Below are 23452 nucleotides of genomic sequence, written 5' to 3'. Positions count from 1 at the left end.
TCTGGTGTGCTATGCAATACAAAGACAACACCTCTGAATGATTGGTGGTATTCAAAAACAATCAAAGTTGGAGAGACCTTATACAACTCCACAGTGACAGCACTGTCTGGACTCTTAAAAAGAACAGTGTTCAGGAGAAAGTTATCTTTATTGCAAAGTTGTATAATTGCAGGCATTGAATAAATGTTATCATGACTTTCTGGTCTTTTTTCCATCTGCCTTAGTAATGAATGAACTGAGTACTTTTTTTTTTTTCTTTAAGTATCAGAAAATTAATAATGATGGTTTTAAACACAAAGTAGATTTCTGTTCTTCCTGAATTTGAATTACACTAGACTACCAAAGAGCTTGTGCTTTACCAGCTGTCAGAGTGACCTCGAATCAGGATAGGTTAGAATTAAATGGGGGTAATCATCAAATGAAAACTATCCTTAACCCCTGAATCACTTGCCTTTTGATCCTTCATTCTGCTATTAATTGAAGCCACTTTGAAAATATTCTTAAAGAAATTGCATTTTTTTAAAAACTTCATCACATTCAAAAAAATCGATGTGATTAAATTATAGGCCATGACACAGCAATTACTTATTGTACATTTTAAACCAGACTTGGACATAAAATACAAGATCTTCAGAACCAAGACTAACTTTCTCAACCACTGCTTTAAAATGTACTCACCTGTTGTCGTCTAGCAGCTACATAGTTCAGTTTTACCATCTCTTTTCCAAATTCTTTAAAGCGATTTGCTAAATCCTGCTCATTTGTTGCATTTTTCACTGCTTCTAGCGCTTCCTCTACCTAGAACATAATATATCAACTGTGTTAGCATTTTAATCCGGGTGCACTCTTTGACAAAGTCTATAACTATTCTACCCAATACTCTCTATTATATGGCCCCAATTTAGCTTTTACGTCCATCACTGTACAGTGGCTTTATGATAGTCCCACTAACTTTAATTAGGTTTCTTAATAGAGAAGCTGTCTGATTCTCGTTCTGCATTAATTTCCATTTATTGTACTTTGGTATCATGTAAAACTAATGCAAAAGGCATAACTATATTAATTTCCCCACTCACACTTATCAGATGAAATGTTTAATATCTGTGGGTTTTAAAACAAAATAGATGAATATATTCTTAATGTGTGGTACAGGCTTTATGAGAAAACAAAGGCAAGTTATTAATTCTGGACAAGATATAGAGTTTAAAAAGAAAACTCAAGCTTACCATTAAGATTTAAATTTACCCTGATATATTGAAAACACTGTATCTTTGTGAAAGAAATGAAACAATAGATTCAACACAATATATTTATATTTCTTTTCTCTCAGCTCTCAGCTTTCTTTTTCGGTTACTTTAAAATTGAGAAAAGAATCTACCAAAGCAAACATACCTGCAGTTACTCAGTCATCCTGTAGCTAACAGGCAAAGATATAAAACCCCAGCTATACTAACAAGTTAATCTACCAAATCTATTGTGAAACTTTACCTTATGTACAGCAAGAACAAATATCTGAAGGGATAAAATGCTCTTTTCCTACAATAAGTAAAGGAAATTTTCCTGTGACTAGATGAAAATTCAAAGTTGTATTTCTCTCCCTCACAAGATAAAAATGAAATTCCAAGTAAAAAGATTGAGAATGGAAAAGCTTCCATTCATTCTTCTTTCTAAAACCTATTGCTTCAATTCACAAGAATGTGCATAAGCTTTCAATAACAGACAAATTTTGCCCTCAAAGAGAAACGGCCAATTTTGATGGGGACATGCTCCTGTGCAAGAGCAGAGGTTTGCAGCTTACTCTCCAAACGCCGCTGGGAATCTATAAATTTAGCAGTAGCTGGCGTCTAATGAATTTAGAAAGGCACAATTATGTGCAGGGCATGCCTTTTCATCATTTGTGTTGCTCTAACTGTGTTTTCTTACCAGCAAGAGAGAATATTTTTATTTTGAGCTTTTACCTACTTACTGCAGATTTACAAACGACAAGGAGGCAGAGTAGCAAACCCATACATTTCTACTGGAAAATGTATAATTCAAGCACATAAATCCATAGCTGTTATGTTGGAAATTTTATACTGAGTCTGAGAGTTGCAAGCTACACCTTATTCAGAATGCAGTTCCTCTTCTTTTACTCTTAAAAACAACAGCAGTTTTTAAAGCTGAACTATCTGACCGCCTTAGCCATTAACACAAATTACAAAAGCATCATTGCATTACCCAATTTGTTCTTGCAGGATTCCTTGCAAGATATAAATATCTTCCTTTCATATCAAGAAGGATTTATATTAAACTACCTGAAACTTTCAACTTTAATGTTTGCAATGCTGAGCACAGGCGTGACAAACTGATACACATTTTTGTAAGTCCTACCAGCTCCCTATTAAATAAGAATGCTAGAGAATTTGTTACAGATTCCACTCTGATAATCAGATTGCAAAAGATGCTGATCATACTCTTATCGTTTCAGTCTGGGCTGAAGCCCATGAAATTCCAAAATGAAGAAACTGGTTATGAGAAGTATTAGAAAGGACATGAGCACAAACCCCATTTTTATAATAATTTCTTTTACAAATTCATGTTGGAGCAAGTTCTCTATCCTCAAAAAAAAAAAAAAAAAAAAAAAAGACTTCACTCAACTGTACAGTTCCTCTGATTAACTACCATGTAATTAATTACAACAGACTCTAATTCTGTATGTGCATGATCACACACTATATTAATATATGCCATTTTATGAGCATTACACAAGCTTCACTGCAATAAGCACTATTACTAATTTTAGTAATGCAAAAGATAATCTGGAAGAAATGACCAAGTGTCCTTCCCAAAAGCATTCGCATATATTCGCACTAAAACATTAATTAAAATGCACTATTTCCCATGAAATCTGAAGTGTAACTCACTCCTTTGACATGCTTTCAGTGAAAACTACAGTATGTTTCAGTATAAATCAGGCTTCGTAATTCTGACATGCAGAATGATTTCCATTTATTAATTTTATGGTTAACTTACACCAGTCTTTGAATGTTACCTTTGAGTCAATACAAGAGCTGTCCCTTCATAAATTTTTTAAAATATAAACACTTTTTTATCTTAGTAATTTAATTTTTATTCATCTAAAATTAGTTTGCATTATAAAATGTTAAGATAAAAATATTTATACTGTCAATCCTCGGAAACAAATTACCCTTTTTAACCTGACCCCCCCACACACATTTAAGGTTTGTAAGTTGAATTTTCCTAAAAACAAATCAGAGATGTCTGGCTTCTTGGAAACAAGATTCATAGTAACATCTGATAAATGCAGAGATTACAAACAACATTGCCATACACTGCCCTTGCAAATCTAGGGTGCAAACTGTGTAAGTAAATACACCCACTTACAAAACAGGATTGGACTTTTGTGTTTTACATAACATAGTACAGAGCTGTAATAAAAGGAAGAAATCTCAGATGTGAGAACAGTACTTCTCATTGCCTATGAAAGGGCTAGAATCCGAATTTTAATCATAATGTTTAGGAAAAAAAATTGTTTGTAATGTTAAAGTGTTAGCCTCACTAGCAAAAGACTATTTGAATTACAGTTGCATGGAGTATTATAGTGGGGAAAAATTAAAAGCATATTCAAGAGAGACAGTGCTTACACTGCACATGATCCGAGCCACGTGCTGACAATTACGAGAGCGGCATTCTGTTCATTAGAGCAGAGCTCGCTAGAATCTGTGCAGAAAAATCTGCCTTTTTCATTATAAAAACTGTTTTCAAACTATCTAGGTTATCTGCACAGTTTGCAAGTTAAAGGGTACTCATTGTTTTTCCAGAACATAATATTGTTGTACAGTTACACTGTTAAAAAGACAAAATAAATTAAAAAAAAAAGACAAAACACTTTTTGGACAGTTATTAAAAAGAAGTAACTCTCCGTCTCCTCTGATAAATTCAGACAGGCAGTCTGCAGGCTTTAAATATTCTGTATATGATTTTCTGCAGAATTTTATTTTGTTTCAGGGTTTTTGTTTATTTGTTTATGCAATAAAATTGAAATACTCCAATAACCAGCACAAAAAAACCAAAAAATTCCCAGTTTCAACTGCAAAGTCTTTTAATACTCCTATACAAAAATGTGAATGGTGATAGCCAAAAGTGAATACAAATCCATACCAAACTATCTGGCAATCTTTAATTCCGCTTTATTCTATTTTTCCTCTTTTATGACTGATTAGACACTTGTACTATTGTTTCACTCCAAATTAAAGATTCAATCTTTTGATACAGCCAGAAGCTGTGCAGAAGGGGGAAAAAAAAAACAACTTAAAAGTGGAACAACTGCAGTACCTGAACTCTGCCACAAGATAGCAGTACTCTACAAGTACTGAGATAGTAAACCATCCGGGTAAGATGCGGAGTTAAGTAACTGCATCTGTTCAGTTCAGAGAGCTGCTTAAGAGAAGTATTAGTCCAGTCACTGAAGGTATCTGACAACTTCTACTTTAAGTCTCCAAAAATTAATTTCTGCAAAACCAGAAAAAGAATGAGGCTAATGTAGAAATGTTATCTCCTACCTCTGTATCAGCACTTTAAGAAAAAAACCAGTGAAATAGAGTAAGAAATGCAAACAGTGACATCCATTACTGATTTGTTCCTTATTTTTCTACACACAAAACATGCAAACCCAATACAGAACGTTAAAAATGCGTACAATTTTCAGATGTGACAAAAGCCTCATGACGTCAGCCATGTCAGCCAGGATGAGTAAGCGAGTGACAGCCGAAAGCAAGGCGCGAGCAGCCCGCACCATGGTCCCCCGTTTCACTGAGGAGCACGGGTCGTCAGCAAACTCCGACGAGGCAATTCTCATTGTTTCTCCTAGAATTGAAAAAAAAAAAAAAAAGGTAATTAAAGACAAGTTTTAGACTTGTGTTTTTTTCCAGAAAGTATAAACAACTCACTAAATAAACTAAATACTGTTAGGAAAAAATTAATGGCTTAGTTACTGAATATTGAATTGCTCAGGAGAAATATTTTTTTAAAAAACATGTGCAGCAATTGCCTCAATACTCTCTGTCTTTTTTTCTTTATTACCAAACTGTTCTTCTTCTAGAGTAGTCACCTGCAACAACTAAAAAGGAAACCTAAACACCAAGACAGACTGCTAAGCGCAACCAGCACAACATAAGAAAAACAGCAGTGTGTGTTATCGAAATACAGAACTCACCTGCACTGGTAGGGAGGATGGGACAGAGCACCCCAACAGCATCAACCCAACTGCAGCTCTTTACAGTTCTGCCTTCAAACTACATCCTTCTCCTTCACCCCCGCTCCCCAGCCCTTGCCTTCTTGCTCAGATACTTACTCTGCTCTCCTACACTTGGAACAGCTACCACTCCTAATAAAAGCATTTTATTTTTTTTCCCAATCATAGACTCATAGAACCATTTAGACTGGTAAAGACCTTTAAGATCACTGAGTCTAACCATAAACCTAACACTGCCAAGTCCACCACTAAACCCTGTCCCTAAGCACCACATCTAGACGTCTTTTAAACACCTCCAGGGATGGGGACTCCACCACTTCCCTGGGCAGCCTGTGCCAATGTTTGACAACCCTTTCAGTGAAGAAATTTTTCCTAATATGCAATCTAAACCTCCCCTGGTGCAACTTGAGGCCTTTTCCTCTCATCCTATCTCCAGCCACCTGACAGAAGAGACCAGCACCCACCTCACGACACCCTCCTTTCAGGTAGTTGCAGAGAGCGATCAGGTCTCCCCTCAGCCTCCTTTTCTCCAGACTAAACAACCCCAGTTCCCTCAGCCGCTCCTCATGAGACTTGTGCTCCAGACCCCTCACCAGCTCGGTTGCCCTTCTCTGGACACACTCCAGCACCTCCATGTCTTTTTTGTAGTGAGGGGCCCAAAACTGAACACAGGACTTGAGGTGCGGCCTCACCGGTGCCCAGTACAGGGGACGATCACCTCCCTGCTCCTGCTGGCCACACTAGTTCTGGTACAGGCCAGGATGCCGTTGGCCTTCTGGGCCACCTGGGCACACCGCCGGCTCATATTCCGCCGGCTGTCGACCAGCACCCCCAGGTCCTTTTCCACCAGGCAGCTTTCCAGCCACTCTTCCCCAGGCCTGTAGCGCTGCGTGGGGTTGTTGTGACCCAAGTGCAGGACCCGGCACTCGGCCTTGCTGAACCTCACAATTCCCTTTGTGACCATCGCTGCTCTGATTTCACTGCCCAGTCTCCTCTACTCACTCTAGTTATTCACCATCCCCAACTGCCAGGACATCCCTACAGCTGCCTCTCTGCAGATAAAGCAAAACACTCTCTTGCATAACAAATGAAACATGCCAGTGCCTGGACACATTATTCCTGTTTAATTCCAGCAGGAAGGATCTTATTCAACCTGGTACTTGGTAACTAAATCAAGATTTTATGGACTAGCTTTACTTCTTTTTAGCAGACAGATGTATTAAAAAAGAATAAACATTACTTAATGCTACCAGCACTGAAAGAGCTTGAGTTCTTTCTGTAAAGCTAAGATCTAATAATTTTCAGCTACTTACGGAAATACTGCTTTTAAAGGACTAAGTCTAGGACTAAATTGGAATACAGTAGCAAAATCAGGACAGGGTGAAGATGAAGGAAATCTCAGATCAGAAAGAAAGGTGAGCCAAGGACAGTGCAAAGCATTCAGAGAAGTCGGCAAGATACCAGTGGCAAAGACCTTGAAAACAGAAAGTGGAAACTTTTTCCCCCCTGTATTTACAGCAAGGAATAAGTTGCATAACTGGGCATAAAAGATTTTTTAACATCATAATCACCTTACAAAGATTTGATAATCTAATTTAAGCTAACACAGAACATGAAGCTCAACCAAAAGGTAAATGTTACATTAAATTACGCAGAAATGTGGTTAACATCACAAGGAGATCAGGTAAAATCTGTTATGTGAGAGACTTAGTGAACGAAAACCAAACAGCACACCACTAGAAGTCAAATAAACTAACAGCTTAATGCAGTGGTAAGTGAAAAGGAGTGGCACATTATTTTTTGCTTTCATATATGACTCACAGAAGACAGTGAAGGGACTTCTGCCATAGGACGTTCCTTTTTTTTTAACTAGCAGAAAAGCAACAATATAGTGCTTAGACCATACAGAAATGTAGAACATATATCAGCCCATATTTTCCAGAACAATTCTAGACACTTAAAAATAAGTTTTTCACTAATCATCCAGAAAACAGATTGATGCATTTCTATTTCACAAGTTACTTGCAAAATAATATGGCTCTAGATAGAGGAACAGGAAACTGGACCTATCATTAAAACTAAAATCTAAATATTTATACTAATAACTATACTGCAAGCACTAGTGCAACAAGAGAACTGAAATCCAGCTGACTCCTAGTTGTGATGTGAACATCAAGGATGAATTAACTAGAATACATAAAATAAACTTCATATAAAATGCTGAGGCCCACAGAAAAATTCACCGATTCAGAAAGGTTATTAGAATGGTTTTGAGTAAGCCGCAATCTTAAAATTTGTTATGAATTAGAAGAACGTTATTCCAGGCAACAGGGAAAACATGCATCACTTGCTATCTACCTTCATCCTTGTAAGAAATGGGTGATTACACCACCTTACTTCTTAACAGTGTCAGCTGAAAAATAACGAAGTGAAAATGCATCATCTTCCTTCATAATTCAAGAAATGGGAGAAAAATTGTGCATTAAAAACTAGAAATTCAGAGATGTTACTATATAACCCAATCTATGAGAAAAAACACTTGCATATTTTAAAGGACTTCAAAGGGCCGTGGGAAACAACCCAGTACAGAAACCTCTAACCCCAGATCCCAGGCGCTCGCTGTCTCCGTGGTCAGAAGCAACGTCGCTGGACCTGCATCCTGTCATGTACCAGCTGATGAGTCTTGCTCAGAGCCAGTTCTAATTAGGTTCGGCTGTGCCACGCTGACAACTCCAGACCCAAGCTAGCGTAGCTCCGTAGGGCTGCCCTGCTGTTACGCAGCTTTTTTTTTCGGACCAGCCAAAATGCATTGTGTTCTGCTGTGCAGACTTGTTAAAAGTATTTCAAATAAGCCAGCCTAGCTATGGAATACAATCCCATTGATATATTACCTGGAATTATGTTATGGCTACGCCAAGCAAAAACTGATTTTTAAGGCAAACTACTGACTTAGCTTTCTTTAAATTTTTAGCCTTTGCTGAAAGCAAGCTCTGTATGCAAGTTGCTTTTTTTAAAATTCAGCATTCTCTAAATGCATCAAAAACTTTCAGCAGTTTCTATATTTAAGTTTGGTTATTATGACCTTCTTTTCAAACCGCAATTTTATTAATTCATATAATAACGGTTTATGCCTGCACAGCTGAATTAATAGGGTTGCGTTAATTTTCACCTATCTTGCTACTATACTGCCTGAAAACCCACTCCATCATATTTTGACACTTTCAGAGAGAAACATGCGTTGCCCAACAGCCAGCCAGTGGCAAAGAGAATGTTGAATTGTCCCTGCCTTGCTCTTGGTGTGAACACAAGTCTGAGTTTTTACTTTGTTTTCTTCTCTCTCCAGTTGCTGATTTTTTTAAACTTTTAAAATTATGTTTACAACCTTTTGCATAGGTTGAAACTGGACATAATTTAAATATATTAGGGGTTACCAACAGATCAATAATTATGCAACATCATTTTCCTACGAAATCAGGCTGAAAGAGGAGCAAACACCATTTCAAATGAGATTTTCTATTAACCCAAGCTTTGCTATTATTAAAAAATAAAAAAAAAAAACAAAACCTGTTTTGTTTCCACTGTAGAAACTCAGAAAGGAAGTACTTCTAATATGAAATCAAAGCATATTTACATTGCTTTTAAGACCATTATAACAATATTCAAAAAATTCCCAGGTGGCATAACTTCCCATAAGACAATGCAAATAGTGGGGGAGAGACTTAAGACAGCCACAATGAATAATTCCAATCAGAATTCTTTTCTTATTATATTACCATTAGAACTGTGTGTTCTTATTATAATTTGTGTGCCAGTGTATCTTGGATGATAAGCTGATTATATACAATTTCAGTAGAAATATTCAAATGGCTTATTTCTAAGGCTGCATACTTTTCTTAGATTTCCATAAGGTTGCCAAAACACTCAAAGATTTCTTAAGAGACAATGAACAAACAATCGTTGTCAGATAAAGAGAAAACAAAACAAATCCCTAAATATGCTTAAATGTTATATTGCTCAGCATTGCAGAGTCAAAGTTCTAGGTACCTGGTCTCTGCAGACAAACAACAAGGTTTCTGCCGAGGAGGACCACAATTTGGTGTACCTATGTTCCCATGCATTTTACCTATGTGCCAAAAATCACTGAAACAAGGAGCGGGGAACTCTGAGGCCACAAAGATTTTTCTGACACATACTTTAAATCAAACAGGTTTTTGAAAAAAATGTCAACAACTCTTGCCTGAGAGTGTGCTAAAAATTGGGAATGAAATTCCCACAAATCTTTTTTATTATTGTTATTATTTTTGAGTCAGTGACTCAAAATATTCCATGTAGGAGGAGAGGCTGAGAGAGACCACAGAATAGTTTAGAGTCTAGCATGTGGGCAAGGGTTAGATTTGAATTTCCTAAGCTGGGTATTTGATCCAAAATGTGGATGACTGCATTCATCTAATCAGTGTAGCAACTGGGAAGGCATCATCTTCCCTTTGGTTATTTATTAAAGGAAACCAACTGTCACAGCCTTTTGTAGAAAGTTTGATCCAATAAGCACTCTTAGAGAATATCTAGCTGACTGAATCCAAGGGGATACACACAACTATATGAAAAGCCCAGCAAGGCTTTCCCTTATTTAAGCTCTAAGGATTCAGACAAGATGGAAGTGATTCTGAGCATCCAGCAACAAAACTTTTGTATGTGAAAGCACTTGAACTTTAGGTATATCCAAGATGAAACGGCAGCCAAAGCAAGCTTTGGATTTTGGAATCAGATGCCTGCAAATTCTTTAACTTCCATTTTGGTACTGAAGAGACTCTACTGTTTTCTGCCAAATTATCAGTCTGTTGCTTCAGATAAAAACTAATATTGAACTATGAAAGAAGGAAATAATATTTGATAATCATCCAGTGGCACCAGGAAAGCAAGCAGGAAAATTATCTTCTTAGGCTTGACTATCCAAGGAGATACAACTAGCAAATATATTTGAAAATCAACACTGGTGGAAAGAGGGAAAAGACACGGAGGGTCAAAAACACAGTTTAAAAAGTTTGGATTAGTTATTTAACCTTAGAAAGCTAGAGTTAGGTGAAATAAATCTTCTCCAAAATAATTTAGTAGAAAGTATTAAATAGCCATAAACAAATAAGCAAATCAATAAAGTGTTAATATAAAAGTTCATAGCAGGTTGTTTAAAACTTATAAAGAATTAGTAGTTCACAATTTAAAATCTAATAACCTAGAAAACCAGCTGTTATGGGGGAAGAAGGACTGTCTATCTCAGTGCCAGTTAACATATTTTTATCCTTGTACAGCAACAGTATCAAACAACTCTTAGGCCAAAGGTAATGTTGGAGCTACAGCTAGACAAATTATTTTTCAGAGAAACCTTTTTATCTGGAAAAAGCCAACTTTACTTTCAGTTATCCATTTCTTTGTAAATTCATTTCAAGGTATTCTGTAATCTATATTAAATTACTTTCAGTTAAATTTAGGTCAACACAAGAAACACAGATGTCTTGAGTCATCAGGTCTGCTTCCTTGCCACTGCAGACAGCCATGTCGTAATATAATTAATAATAATCTTAATATGATAATAACTACACTCATAAACTTATCAAGCTTCCATCTTAGAAACAGCTCAGACATTTAACCCCAATTAATCCTACTGGAAGCAGGAAACTCATTCCAAAATGAACTCCAGAATCTGTCAGGTTTTTTTCATTAGACACACTTTAATTCCATACTGACTGTATTTGTAGATAATTTATATCCATTTCTTCTTATGCCTCATTTGTCCTTCAATTTAAGTGAGTATTCTTCTTCCACTGTGTTTCCTATTGTCCTTTTTTTTCTTCATGCATTTCTGTGATGAGCCGTAACAGATTAAAGGCAGTACTTCAGTCTACTTACTGCATAGAATATCCATTCCTATAATCATTTCAGCAGCCCTATGAAACAATTATGTTTCTGGAATATGTGTGATAAGAACTGCAGTTTTCTAGGACATAGTATTTGCAGCTACAAGAAATACTTCACCTGATCCCTTGCAGGATTCATATACCTTTTTTGTTAGACACAGAGTGTCAGCCACTTTCTTACTAAGACCCCCGCACTAAATTCTTTGGCACCTTGCTTTGAGAAAAAAGCATGCATTTAATTTACATTTTGTAAATTAAGATTCTTAGTTGGGTTACACTGGAGAAAGCCCCTATTAGCCACATAAGAAATGCTTATCATAAAAAAAAAAAAAAAAAAAAAAGAAAACAAAATGAAAAACCCAAATGAAAACCAAAACCAACCAAATAAACCCCACCCCAAACCACCACCACCAACAACAAAAAACTAACAGTGAACTTCAGCTCAGCTCCTGAATTCTAATGATTACTGGTAGTACTACTTCTGGTAGTAACACTACTACCAGTAAGTACCTGAAGGGAGGATGCAAAGAGGACAGAGCCAGGCTCTTTCCAGTTGTGCCCAGTGACAGGACAAGGGGAAATAGGCACAAACTGAAACACAGGAGGGTCCCTCTGAACATCAGGAAACACTTTTTGACTGTGAGGGTGACCGAGCACTGGCACAGGTTGCCCAGGGAGGCTGTGGAGTCTCCATCCTTGGAGATATTCAAAAGCCATCTGGACACAGACCGGGGCAACTGGTTTTAGGTGGCCCTGCTTGAGCAGGGGGTTGGACCAGATGACCTCCAAGGGTCCCTTCCAACCTCAACTATTCTCTGATTCTGTGAATTTGACAACAGCCACACAACAAGGCCGTTTCCTGCACTTCAGTAATGACTAGAAGATGTGTCCAAAGTTATTATTTAGGTTCTGGGATCTCATCAGCTTGAGAAGGTTCAAACCTACAGTTACCGTCTCCCAGCATTACTATCAAGACCACTCAGCTTGCTCTGATAGGATTTGACTGGGGGACCTACTCTATCTATCCTTCCTTGAGGGGTAATAAAAGATTAGATTTAGTCATACTCGGTCACTTTCTCCTAACAAAGTAGCAGCACCTAGAAATGGAGTCTGTTAGACCCGATTCTCAAAAAAACCTTCTCCCTTAGAGTTTCAAAATACGATGTCGTTTCATTTTGGATATTAAATTCAGGCACTCATATAGGAGCAGTTAAAGATGTCTTTACATGTATTTAACCAGAATGGTGTACAAATACAAGTCACCTGGTAATCTGTGTAAGGTAATTCAAGCACTACAAGCTTAACTTCTGCAAAAAGCTATCAACAGATGATTGCAAAGGTCACCAAAATGCCGAATGATTCAGTATAAGCCAAAAACTGAACACTCAAAAAAATGAACATCAAAAGGGCAAAAGGAATGTACAATCCATTGCATGTCTCATGCTGAATCCTATTCAAATTGTTACTTCTCATCATTAAAGTCTTGAAATGGATTAAGGCCCCAAACAACTAGAAAGATGTTAAGTGATTACTACATATAGAAAGTGAAAATCAACCTAAAGGAAGAAAAAGCAGAAAAACAGATGAAGTCAACAAATCTATAAATTTTTTTCCTATAATTTTATATACATGTACATATATATATATTCACATATTCAAAGACTATATATGAACACACATCCATTCAGAAAATTTTACATTTTCTGAACACATTTCCAGAAACTGTTAGGCTGATTGCTTCCTACTTTTTATTGAAAAGAATATATTTTTATTACACCAGTATCTAGAGAAAGTCTTAATAAACAACAGAAATGTGTAAGTATTCTGTAATGTTCTTAGACAGATACACACACAAAAATATATGTACTTATCTAAGTATGTATATCAAAGAGAAATTAAAGGATGATGACATGATTTTTTCTCAAAAAATAAACAACCTGCAAGTGTAACTGACAAAAAAGCAACCCTGTTATTTTCATAAATGTGAGCTTTCATACGATTTAATTTACAAACAAACATTCAGATAAAAAGCTGTTTAAAAATATCGGTGTGGCCATATTAAGTGGAGTAACAAATTACTAATATTACAAAAATAATAAGCAGGCTAAATAACCAGCCTTTACTGATAAGACTTGTCTTTGGGAATCCCAGGCATCCTTGCTTAGGGAACGTTTAAATAGACTAGGCATGCCTAAGTCATAGAATCATTTGGGCTGGAAAAGACCTTTAAGATCATCAAGTCCAACCATTAACCTAAAACTGCCAAGCCCACCACTAAGCCCTGTCCCTAAGCAGTGCATCTACATATCTTTTAAATACCTCCAGGGATGGTGACTCCACCACTTGCCTGGGCAGCCACGACTGTTTTAACCTGTTCAAAACATTACATGGAAAGCAGAGCTCTAAAATTGAGGAAAGTGCCTCCAAGTATAGAGGGACAATTTGTAGAGAAACACTGGAAAAACAGCTTTCTCTGCAATGTTCATTCTAAAGAGCTCTAATGAGCCCAGGAAGCTACAACAACTGTTCTGAATCACCCTTACTTTGAACCTAACAACCTCAGCACAGTAAAGAAACTTTTTGTCCAAAAGTGAATCTAAACGTATTCCACAGCAATACGCTGTACATGAGCCCATGAGCCTGGATGGAGCGCACCCACAGATGCCAAAAGAGCTGCCCCTGTTCACTCTCAATTACCTTTGAAAGGTCAGGGTGATTGATTGGGGTAGCTTCCCGAAAATGGGAAGAAAGCAAGTGTCACTCCTTTCTTTGAGAAGAGAAAGAAAGTGGATCTGGAGACCTATAGGCCACTTAGCCTCACTTCAATCCCTGTAAAATAGATGGAGCAAATAGTCCTGGAAGCCATTCCCAAATTTATGAAGGAAAAGAAGGTGATTGGGAATAGTCAGTATTATGAAGTGGAAAACACACCGAATCAATCTGACAGACTTCTACAATGAGATGACAAGGGGAATCATAGAATGGTTTGGGTTGCAAGGAACATTTAAAGATCACCTAGTCCAACCCCCTTGCCGTGGGCAGGGACATCTTTCACCAGACCAGGTTGCTCAAAGCCCTGTCCAATCTGACCTTGAACACAAGGAGAGCAGGGGGTGTTATAGAATAGAATCATTTAGGTTGGAAAAGACCATTAAGGTCATCGAGTCCAACCGTAAACCTAACACGGCCAAGTCCACCAATAAACCATGTCCCTAAGTTCCACATCTTGCCCCTAAGTGCTACATCATATTGCTTATCTTGACTTCAGTAAGACTTTTCTCACTACCTCCTGTAACATCTTCATAGACAAACTTATGAAGTCTGAGCTTGCTAAGTGGATAGTGAGGTGCATTGAAAATTGGCCAAACTGCCAGTCTGGGTTGTGATCAGTGGCATGAAGTCTAGCTGGAGACAAGACACTAGTGGAGTATCCCATGGGTTAATACTGGAGCCAAGACTGTTTAATTTCTTCATTAATGACCTCGATGATGGGACAGAGAGCAAGTTTGCCAATGATACAAAACTTGGAGGAGCGGTTGATACACCACATGGTTGTGCTGCCATTCAGAGGGACCTCAAAACCCCAGAGAAATGGGCAAACAGAAACTTAATGAGGTCCATTAAAGGGAAACACAAAGTGCTGCTAGTGGGCAGGAGTAACCCCAGGCATCAGCACATGCTGAGGGCCAACAAGCTGGAAGACAGCTTTGCAGAGGAGGACCCAAGGATCCTGGTGGATAAAAACATGAACATGAACCAGCAATGCACCCTTGTGGCAAAAGTCAACAGCATCCTAGGCTGCATTAGGAAAAGCGTGGCCAGCAAGGTCAGGGGACGTGATCCTTCTTCTCTATTCAGAAGAGGTGAAACCACACCTGGAGTGCTGTGTCCAGCTCTGGGTTCCCCAACAGAAGAAAGACATGGGCATACTAAGGCAAAAACCAGCAAAGGGCCACTAGATGATTAGGGGATTGGTGTATCTGTCATATGAGGACAGGCTGACAGAGCTGGATGGCTCAGGGAGATCTTATCCGTGCATACAAATACGTGATAGGAAGGAATGAAGAACAAGGCTCCTCTCAGTGCTACCTAATAAAAGGATAAGAAATGGATTTTCCAATTTATTGTTACTATTATTTATTTTTATTTTTATTGTGAGAATGATTGAAAACCAGAATAGGCTTCCCAGAGAGGTTGTGGAGTCTCTATCAGTGGAGATATCCAAAATGTGAGTGGACACAGTTCTGGGCAACCTGCTCTAGCTGCCCCTGCTTTAAGTAGGGGCATTGAACTAGGCTACCTCTAGAGGTCCCTCCAAGCCTCTGTGATTCTGTGAAATCTCTCCTTCCTCCAGATATCAAACAACTTCAGCAGCATACACTATGGCTGGTACCATGGCAGTCCTGGAACAAGACCCGAACTGTACAATTTCTTAACACTGGAAGTCAAGGTGATCTACTCTCTAGATCTTACTAGCTCTTTTCTTCAAATGCAATCACGTAACGTTTAACAGTAGTGACAAAAGCAAAACAAATATTTTGATCATGGCTTATTTAGGACTAATATGTAATTTGCAGCATCTTGAAAAACAAAGGCACAATCACTGTCTTTTATGGATATAGAACAGGAATGCTGTTTAAAAGAAGCTACTTTCTTCAACCAATTTTCTTATGATAAACGACTAAGTTGGAGTGGCAATAATTGTGTTTCCTTTGCCTGACACACACATACACACTCCTGCTGCCTTCACTACACCAACTCTGGCAGGCTTTTCCCACTATGGTAAACTGGTTTTCTATTAGCTGGCAAAAACCTAACCAGACAAAAAACTACCTGTTTTCTAGTTGCTCATCAAACTGAACTGTCTTCTCTTGCGTCAGACAAATGCCAAAGTCAACTCGATAGGCTGAGAACACATTGAAAAATAATTGTAAAATGCATACCATTTAAATAACAAACTATGAATTTGATTCCATGCGGTTTACAAAAAAGGCCCTGTAGAGATAGATACACTTCACATGCACACATAAAAAGCTGACAATTTTTATACACCATTTGCTATGGAAATCATTGATTGGACTTGTTGCGGGTAAAGAAGATACCTTCTGATCCATGTCTTCGAAAAAGTAATTCCTATTTTAGTCTAGTGGAAGTTCCTGGCTATGGCATACAAGAAAAAAAGAGTAAAGGGATGGCTGAGAGGTATCAATGTTGATTACTGGCACATTTTTTGGTAGGGGTGCATAAAAATGCTGTGTTGGGCTACTGGAACTTTTGGAATCATAAGCAGACTTAAAGGTGAGCATCTACCTATGAAGAAAGAAATGGACTAAAGCTCTTAATGGTTAATACATTGAGGAAATGACATTTTTCCAAAGTCTTGAAGTGTTTATTAAGAGATAGAAGATGGTGGGCACAAGGCAGCAATCTAGAGAACAGCTATGATCAGTAGGGGATGCTGACAATACTCCAAACACCTGGAAATAGTTAAGGAAACAATGACAGCTTGACTGTATGTACCACTCCTGAGTAGTTCTCAAACGGAAGAAATTAATAAAGCTATGGTCCACTTAATCCATCTCTTTTAGATTTTGTCTTTTGTTCTACATATCCAAGACTAAAAAGATGTGACAACTGATCCATGACCTAATTAAAGTATTTTAGAGTGCTCTCCTTGTAATTGGAGCGAAAGCATTGTTATGAAGCTATTCTAAATTATAATAATGTATAGACCCAAACTGAGTTGTAGATTCCTTATAGAGCAGTGTTGATGATACTAAATGATAATATGATAGATTTGAATAACCCGTAATTGCTAATACAGTGTATTTAAATAAAGTAAGAACATTTTAAATGCTTTCCTCATGGATGCTTTCTCATTATTAAAACGAACAAAACCGAACACTTCAGGATGCAAAGATCTGCAATTTTATCCCCTTTGGACTTGACTAGAAACTCACCAAACAGAGTAGGACCACCTACTGTCCATTCCAGTTTACTTGCCAATAGTCAAGTTTCTGATTCAGGAATAATCAACTAAATCTGGTCTTTGATGGTTGGTTTCTCACTGTCTATATTCCTCCTACCTTAATAATCATATGGATTATTTACTCCATACCTTAAAACATCCTATTTTGTTTACAGTACTTTGAAATCCACTCTCCATAACTGAAAATCGTTCATTTCAGTAGTAATCTCTATTTAACCTTGTATAATCATTTGTTAAAATTTGAGAATTTGTAGAGTATTTTCATACTGAGGAATGCTGTATACTTACTAAACATTAATATGCATTAAAAATGCTATTCAGAATTCCCAAAGCTTTACATGAACGGCTGTTCAATCTTCATCTCCCCTTCCCTAATACTTTTTTTTTAAATCTTTACTACTGTGTCCCCTAAACTCATTTCTCCTTTCACTTGCAGTTGGGATTTTGTTCTCCATCTGTGGAAGAATGACCACTGTTCTCATCGTATTAATAGATTTCAAGGCCAGAAAAGGACATACATGATCTAGCCTGATCTCTTCCCATTACATTTCAGCGACTAGAACTGCATCTCTCTGGAATTGATTACACAGACAATCTAGTTCACTTAAATTTGACTCACTTTACGTTTGACATTCAGATAGAGTGATGGAAGATGAATCACTATGTATTCAAAAGCACAGCGGATATCCTTAAAACTAGTAAGTATTTTAGATTCAATATTCGCATTTAGATCCAATAGCACACCATCTCATTCACTTCATAGACCATTGAAATACGTAATTTTAATTAACCCAACTACTTCTTTCCTAAGGGACAGTAAAATACCAAGAATACAGAACTTTAAGATATTTAGCCACATATCTATGACAATCTAAAACAATTATTTCACAAATGCTACATTTTAGAAAGAACTTTTCTAATTAATAGTCAGACTAATAGTGCATTTGAAACTTCACTGATACACTTAAGTACAATAAAACATTAATTAAATTTCAATTCAAAAGCAAATTGTTTTGGACGTGAGAATGCATTACCATTTCTAATCCCTCTTTGTCTGCAGCTCTCAGCTACCCTGCAGTTTAACATCCTTCAGGGATAAACAAAACAACTGATTAGCCTTCACTGAACTGGGAGAGTTCACAAACATCAACATGAACGTTTTAGATGTTCGGCATTGTGGTTGGTACTAGGGAACATGAAAACACACCGGACCTCTTAAGATATCAATAAACACGGAAGCAAATTTCAAAATTCAAACTCAACTGAATTATAAGGTAGCCTTATTTGTATCCTGGCAAAATTCATGCAGCTGAACTTCAATGTTCTACAGAAGACCAAGAAAACGTTTCTTTCTATCTCACAGCAGCATCTGTGTTGCCACATTGGGTCTCTCCTTCCTTTGTTCCAGTGGCCTCATAAACCTGATTGTCCAAGGCTGTACACAAGCTAATTTGCTCTCGCACTCCAGCCGGGAGTGAACCCAATAATATAATATCCTTTCCAAGAAAAACTGAGTGTGCTTGTTTAGGTAGTTCAGATACTGAAAGTGGCAGGACTGTCTTCCAACAATCAGTACAAAGCAGAACAGATTTCTGCCTTGCAGCAAGATACTGGGATGCGTGATTCAGCACTGCAGGAACCCTGTTGTTTCTTTCTTCAGCTAGTAGTTTTCCCACAACTTCTATGTTTATTCTAAAAATTTGAGATTTCTAATTAAAAATAAGTGTTTCCTTCTTTACCAGATAGCTTCAGGACTGAGACAAGAAGCACATTCAAAATGAGCAGCATATTTCATCACACAAAGAAGAGACAATTGTTCAAATTGTGAAGTACAGTGAGCAATTGCTAGGAAAAGTTGCCATGGTTTTGGTGAACTGTGCACAGTAAATTTATTGTAATAATTATTGTAAAAGAGGATTACAAGGAATGTAACTGACAAAGGAAAACCTTTTTATGTGAGTCCTAGCAATTAAAGTCCTGAATTTAATCATTTAATGGGTTTCTGCATAACAATTTATGAATAGTCAAGAGAAATGTGATTAATAAATTTGAGTGAAACATATCAGGTACAGAAAGGAACAACATTTGAAAAGCACACACAACTTTCTAACAAGCATGGAAAAGGAAGTGCGCTAAGAAAACTACTGTGGCATTCTCCATTAGGCAGACAGATTCCATCACTCTGGATATTACTTTCATTCTGGGGCTTGAAGAGGATTACAAATATATTATAGTCAAGCAACTTAGCAGGTAGATTGTATCTATGCCCTAGGCACTGTGAACTAAGTTCAAAATCATAATTAGAATCAGTTCCATCATTCTTTATTATCACATTAAAAAAATAATTGCCCAATGAAAAGTTTAGTTGAAATTGATATTTTTTGAGATAAGCTTCAGTTTCAAAGGGTTGATATTTTCCAGCAAGCCACATTTTCCGAACAAAATTTATCAAAAATTCCCAACGAGCTCTGAGAACAGAAGGAGCAGCAAGTTACTAATGTCAACTCATGGCAAGCACTGTGAGGAGGTGGGTGGGATTGATGGTGAGATTGATCAGTCTAGGGGATTGATCAGCTCACTAGATGTTTTAAGGGGTCAGTTTTGTTTCCTTGCTGACTTGTGCTCTTTCTTATACTTAGTTCCTATCTGTGAATGACTTGACAGAAGCAGGAGGAGAAGCAAGGACCACCTGGCTCTGAACAGGGCACGCTTCCAAGCACACTGTAGCCTGGGGATTAATATAGCAAGAGGTATTGCTGCCTGCTGATCACCCAGCTTTCTGATGAGAGAAAAAGAAAGTAAAAAAAGCCTTTCTGCAACACCCTGACTGGGATTAAGAGAACAGGCATGTTAATGTTGGACAATTTAGGGGTTTGTAGCTAAGACAGAAAAATAACAGGAAAAATTTAAATACAAGAATTGAAAAAGGTACTGCAGTATTAGATAGCATAAGAAAGGAGAAAAGCAGACCAAGGAGAGTCACCAGCACAGGGAAAGTCTATGGTACAGGCTTATGATATCAAAAGATAAGAGAAAGAAGACAACAAAGAACGCAGAGGAAAGCACTTGCAGTTTTACCTAGAGCAAGAGATAGAAGGTACAATAGCACTTTTAAAGAATTAAATTATTTCATTTCTACTATCTGTTCACATAATCTGCACACATTATTTACAGTAACCGATATTTGAGACCCAATGCAGTTATTTTTACACCATAAAAGAACTTGTCAAGGATTTCTGGAATCATGCCCAAAGCATCAACCTACATGAAAACTAAACCTATCTTCCCAAAATTGGGAATTAAATTAAAAAAAAATAATTTTCAAAGACTATAGCAATCTTGCATCTAAACTTGACTTGGTAACATTTTAATACCCTCACAATTTACTGCCAATTTCAATCAGAATCCATATACCGTACAGGTGTTAATATAACATAGCCCCTTATATAACTATACACATTACATGAATGTTTAAAAACTGCAAGAGCTTCTGTGCAGAGAAATAGATACCTGAACTTCATACTGTGAAATTACACTGTGATGCAGGGATCAAAACACAAAGCCAATCTATGGACCACCACCAAAACATAGAAAGGCAGATCAGTATGTTTTGTATAACAAAAGGTTCATAAACAGTGTGTGATTATTGTTAGATTTTTAACGAGAACAGAAAGAAACAATCATCAGTGAGAGCTGCATATATAGTTGTCACTGTGGAAGTATATTAAGAAACATGACAGGTGTAAAAACTGTGCTTAACTATCAGGAATAATCATCAGCTGCATCTATTCGATGCACTTGTCAGCAGGTGTATAGATTCGTATAGATTTCTAAGCTAGCCTAGCTAGCACATCTCTGCTACTTAAACTAGCATATTTAGAGCTAATTGAGTATTTCCACCTCACATTGAATTGCAAAAACAAACCCCAGATCGCACATCTTTAGTTTTCACTGAGGCAAAGGCAGAAAATGGAGTTTGGATTAGTCAGGAAAACTGACTAATAGTCAAAGTGCACAGGAAAAAAAAAAAAAGAAATAAATGGGGAAAGGAAAGTGGAAATAAGGACAAATGAACAAACAAAAAGTTTGTCCTACCGTGCAACCTCAAGGTATCGAAGCGTAGTGGTTAATGGCTCAATGTTCAGATGGAGATCAGTGATGAATGGTATCCCTTAGGGTTCTGTATGGGGACCAGCACTGTTTAAAATCTTCATCAATGACATAGACAGTGGGATCAAGTGCACCCTCATCAAGTTTGCAGATGACACCAAGCTGAGCAGTGCAGTAGACGCACCTGAGGGACGGGATGCCATCCAGAGGGACCTGGACAAGCTGGAGAAGTGGGCCCATGTGAACCTCATCAGGTTCAACAAGGCCAAGGGCAAGGTCCTGCACATTGGTCGGGGCAACCCCCAGTTTCGATACAGACTGGGGGATGAAGGGATTGAGAGCAGCCCTGCCGAGAAGGACTGGGGCATACTGGGGGATGAAAAGCTGGACGTGACCGGGCAATGTGCGCTCACAGCCCAGAAAGCCAACCCTGTCCTGGGCTACATCAAAAGCAGGGTGGCCAGCAGGTCGAGGGAGGGGATTTTCCCCTCTGCTCTGCTCTGATGAGATCCACCTGCAGTACTGCCTCCAGCTCTGGGGTCCTCAGCACAGGAGAGACATGGACCTGCTGGAGCGGGTCCAGAGGAGGGACACGAAGATGATCAGAGGACTGGAACACCTCTGCTGTGAGGACAGGCTGAGAGAGTTGGGATTGTTCAGCCTGGAGAAGAGAAGGCTCCGGGGAGACCTTACAGCAGCCTGCCAGTACTTAGAGGGGACTTAGCAATAAGACAAGGAGTAATGGTTTTAAACTAAAAGAAGGTAGATTCAGACTAGACACAAGGAAGAAATGTTTTACGATGAGGGTGGTGAGACACTGGCACAGGTTGCCCAGAGAGGTGGTTGATGCCCCATCCCTGGGAACATTCCAGGTCAGGCTGGACGGGGCTCGGAGCAACCTGATCGAGTTGAAGATGTCCCTGACCACTGCAGGGGGCTTGGACTAGGTGACCTTTAAAGGTCCCTTCCAACCCAAACTATTGTATGATGCTTTGTATAGAATTAAAAATGGGCTAAAATAACTTTGTAAGTACCATGTATGATCCTTACATTCAACCAGATGAGGTTGTGTGCAGGAACACAGGACTGGACGGATACCTAGATCATCGTGTCTAGTTACTTGCTTCCACCTGCAATCATAGTATACAGTCTTCCAGTATTCACCATAAACAGATTTATTCTGCAACTCCCTCACCACCTTCTGCCTCTGTTATTACTATGTCTGGGATATTCGAGAACCTCATTCCTCTGACTTTGAAACTTTCTTTTAATTTTAATTTCCCAGCATATAATATTCATTAGGAAATTATACCTATTTCTTTTTTTTTTCCCAATGTTATACTATAAATTCAACAAAATTTCTGCCACACCCAGGTATCTATAAAGGACAGTCCTAAAGCTCAACAGTGATTTTTTTTCTATTAGCTATACAGACTCAGAACAAATAGAAAGAGGTTTTTTCTGCACAGAAAGCATTCTCAGATGTAGAAGCAACAAGGAAGGAGCACAATACAAGACAAATGAGAGGAGAAAATGGAAACTGCTTCAGCCAGTGGGAAATATATTAAGATTAACTGAACTTAATGCAGGCACATGTTTCTGGACAATAATGTCTAGCAAGTTAGCCATAAAATAACAGCATGATCAAAGTAATGAAATAAAGAACGATTTAAAACCATAAGGTCCAAAAGAAACAGGTGGAAGGAAGATAGGACTGATACATTTTTGTGAAGAAAAACAACATATGTTTCATCAAATACTGTAGAAATCACATAATAATATAAACAGAGGTTATAAACGAAAACAAGCAAACAAAAAAAAAGCCAAGCACAGCTCTGAAAGTCAAATTTGGAACAATTATGGATGAATGAGATTTGCAAACATCACAAATCAAAATCAGTGGAGAGTCTAGGCTTTTATTTTTAGAAGTTATAAAAATAATTCTAAATTCCATAGGCACTACAGAACGTTCTCCTTTTACAGTTTTCATATATAAACAGCAGCCATAATATCTTACAGACTTCAAGTTTCAAAAATTATTTGTCTCTGATACAGGGACTAAAACTGAGGGAGAACAAGGCAGCTGGGGATCAGAATACTATAATTTGACACTTCTCAGAGGAAAGCAGTGCATGTTATTTGATTATAACATTTTATATTCCCTCACTCTATAAAGTATTACTCGGA

The 23452-nt window shown here is 37.8% G+C and overlaps 1 protein-coding gene across 3 annotated transcripts in view; it reads right to left on the bottom strand.

Moving 5' to 3' along the window:
• The window catches only part of CTNNA2 (catenin alpha 2), a 559270-nt gene that overhangs the window by 379594 nt on the left and 156224 nt on the right, over nucleotides 1-23452 (bottom strand). For all 3 annotated transcript variants that reach the window (XM_075047974.1, XM_075048065.1, XM_075047894.1), the window contains exons 4-5: nucleotides 4700-4866; nucleotides 679-798 (exon numbers count right to left, since the gene is read on the bottom strand). In XM_075047974.1, the coding sequence (XP_074904075.1) occupies nucleotides 679-798; nucleotides 4700-4866 (287 nt within the window). The remainder of the gene's footprint in view (nucleotides 1-678; nucleotides 799-4699; nucleotides 4867-23452) is intronic.

Source organism: Buteo buteo, chromosome 1 (assembly GCF_964188355.1).
Source record: "Buteo buteo chromosome 1, bButBut1.hap1.1, whole genome shotgun sequence".
Lineage (NCBI taxonomy): Eukaryota > Metazoa > Chordata > Aves > Accipitriformes > Accipitridae > Buteo > Buteo buteo.
The sequence above is the reverse complement of the archived record's forward strand: the minus strand, read 5'-3'. Positions and strand labels throughout refer to the sequence as shown.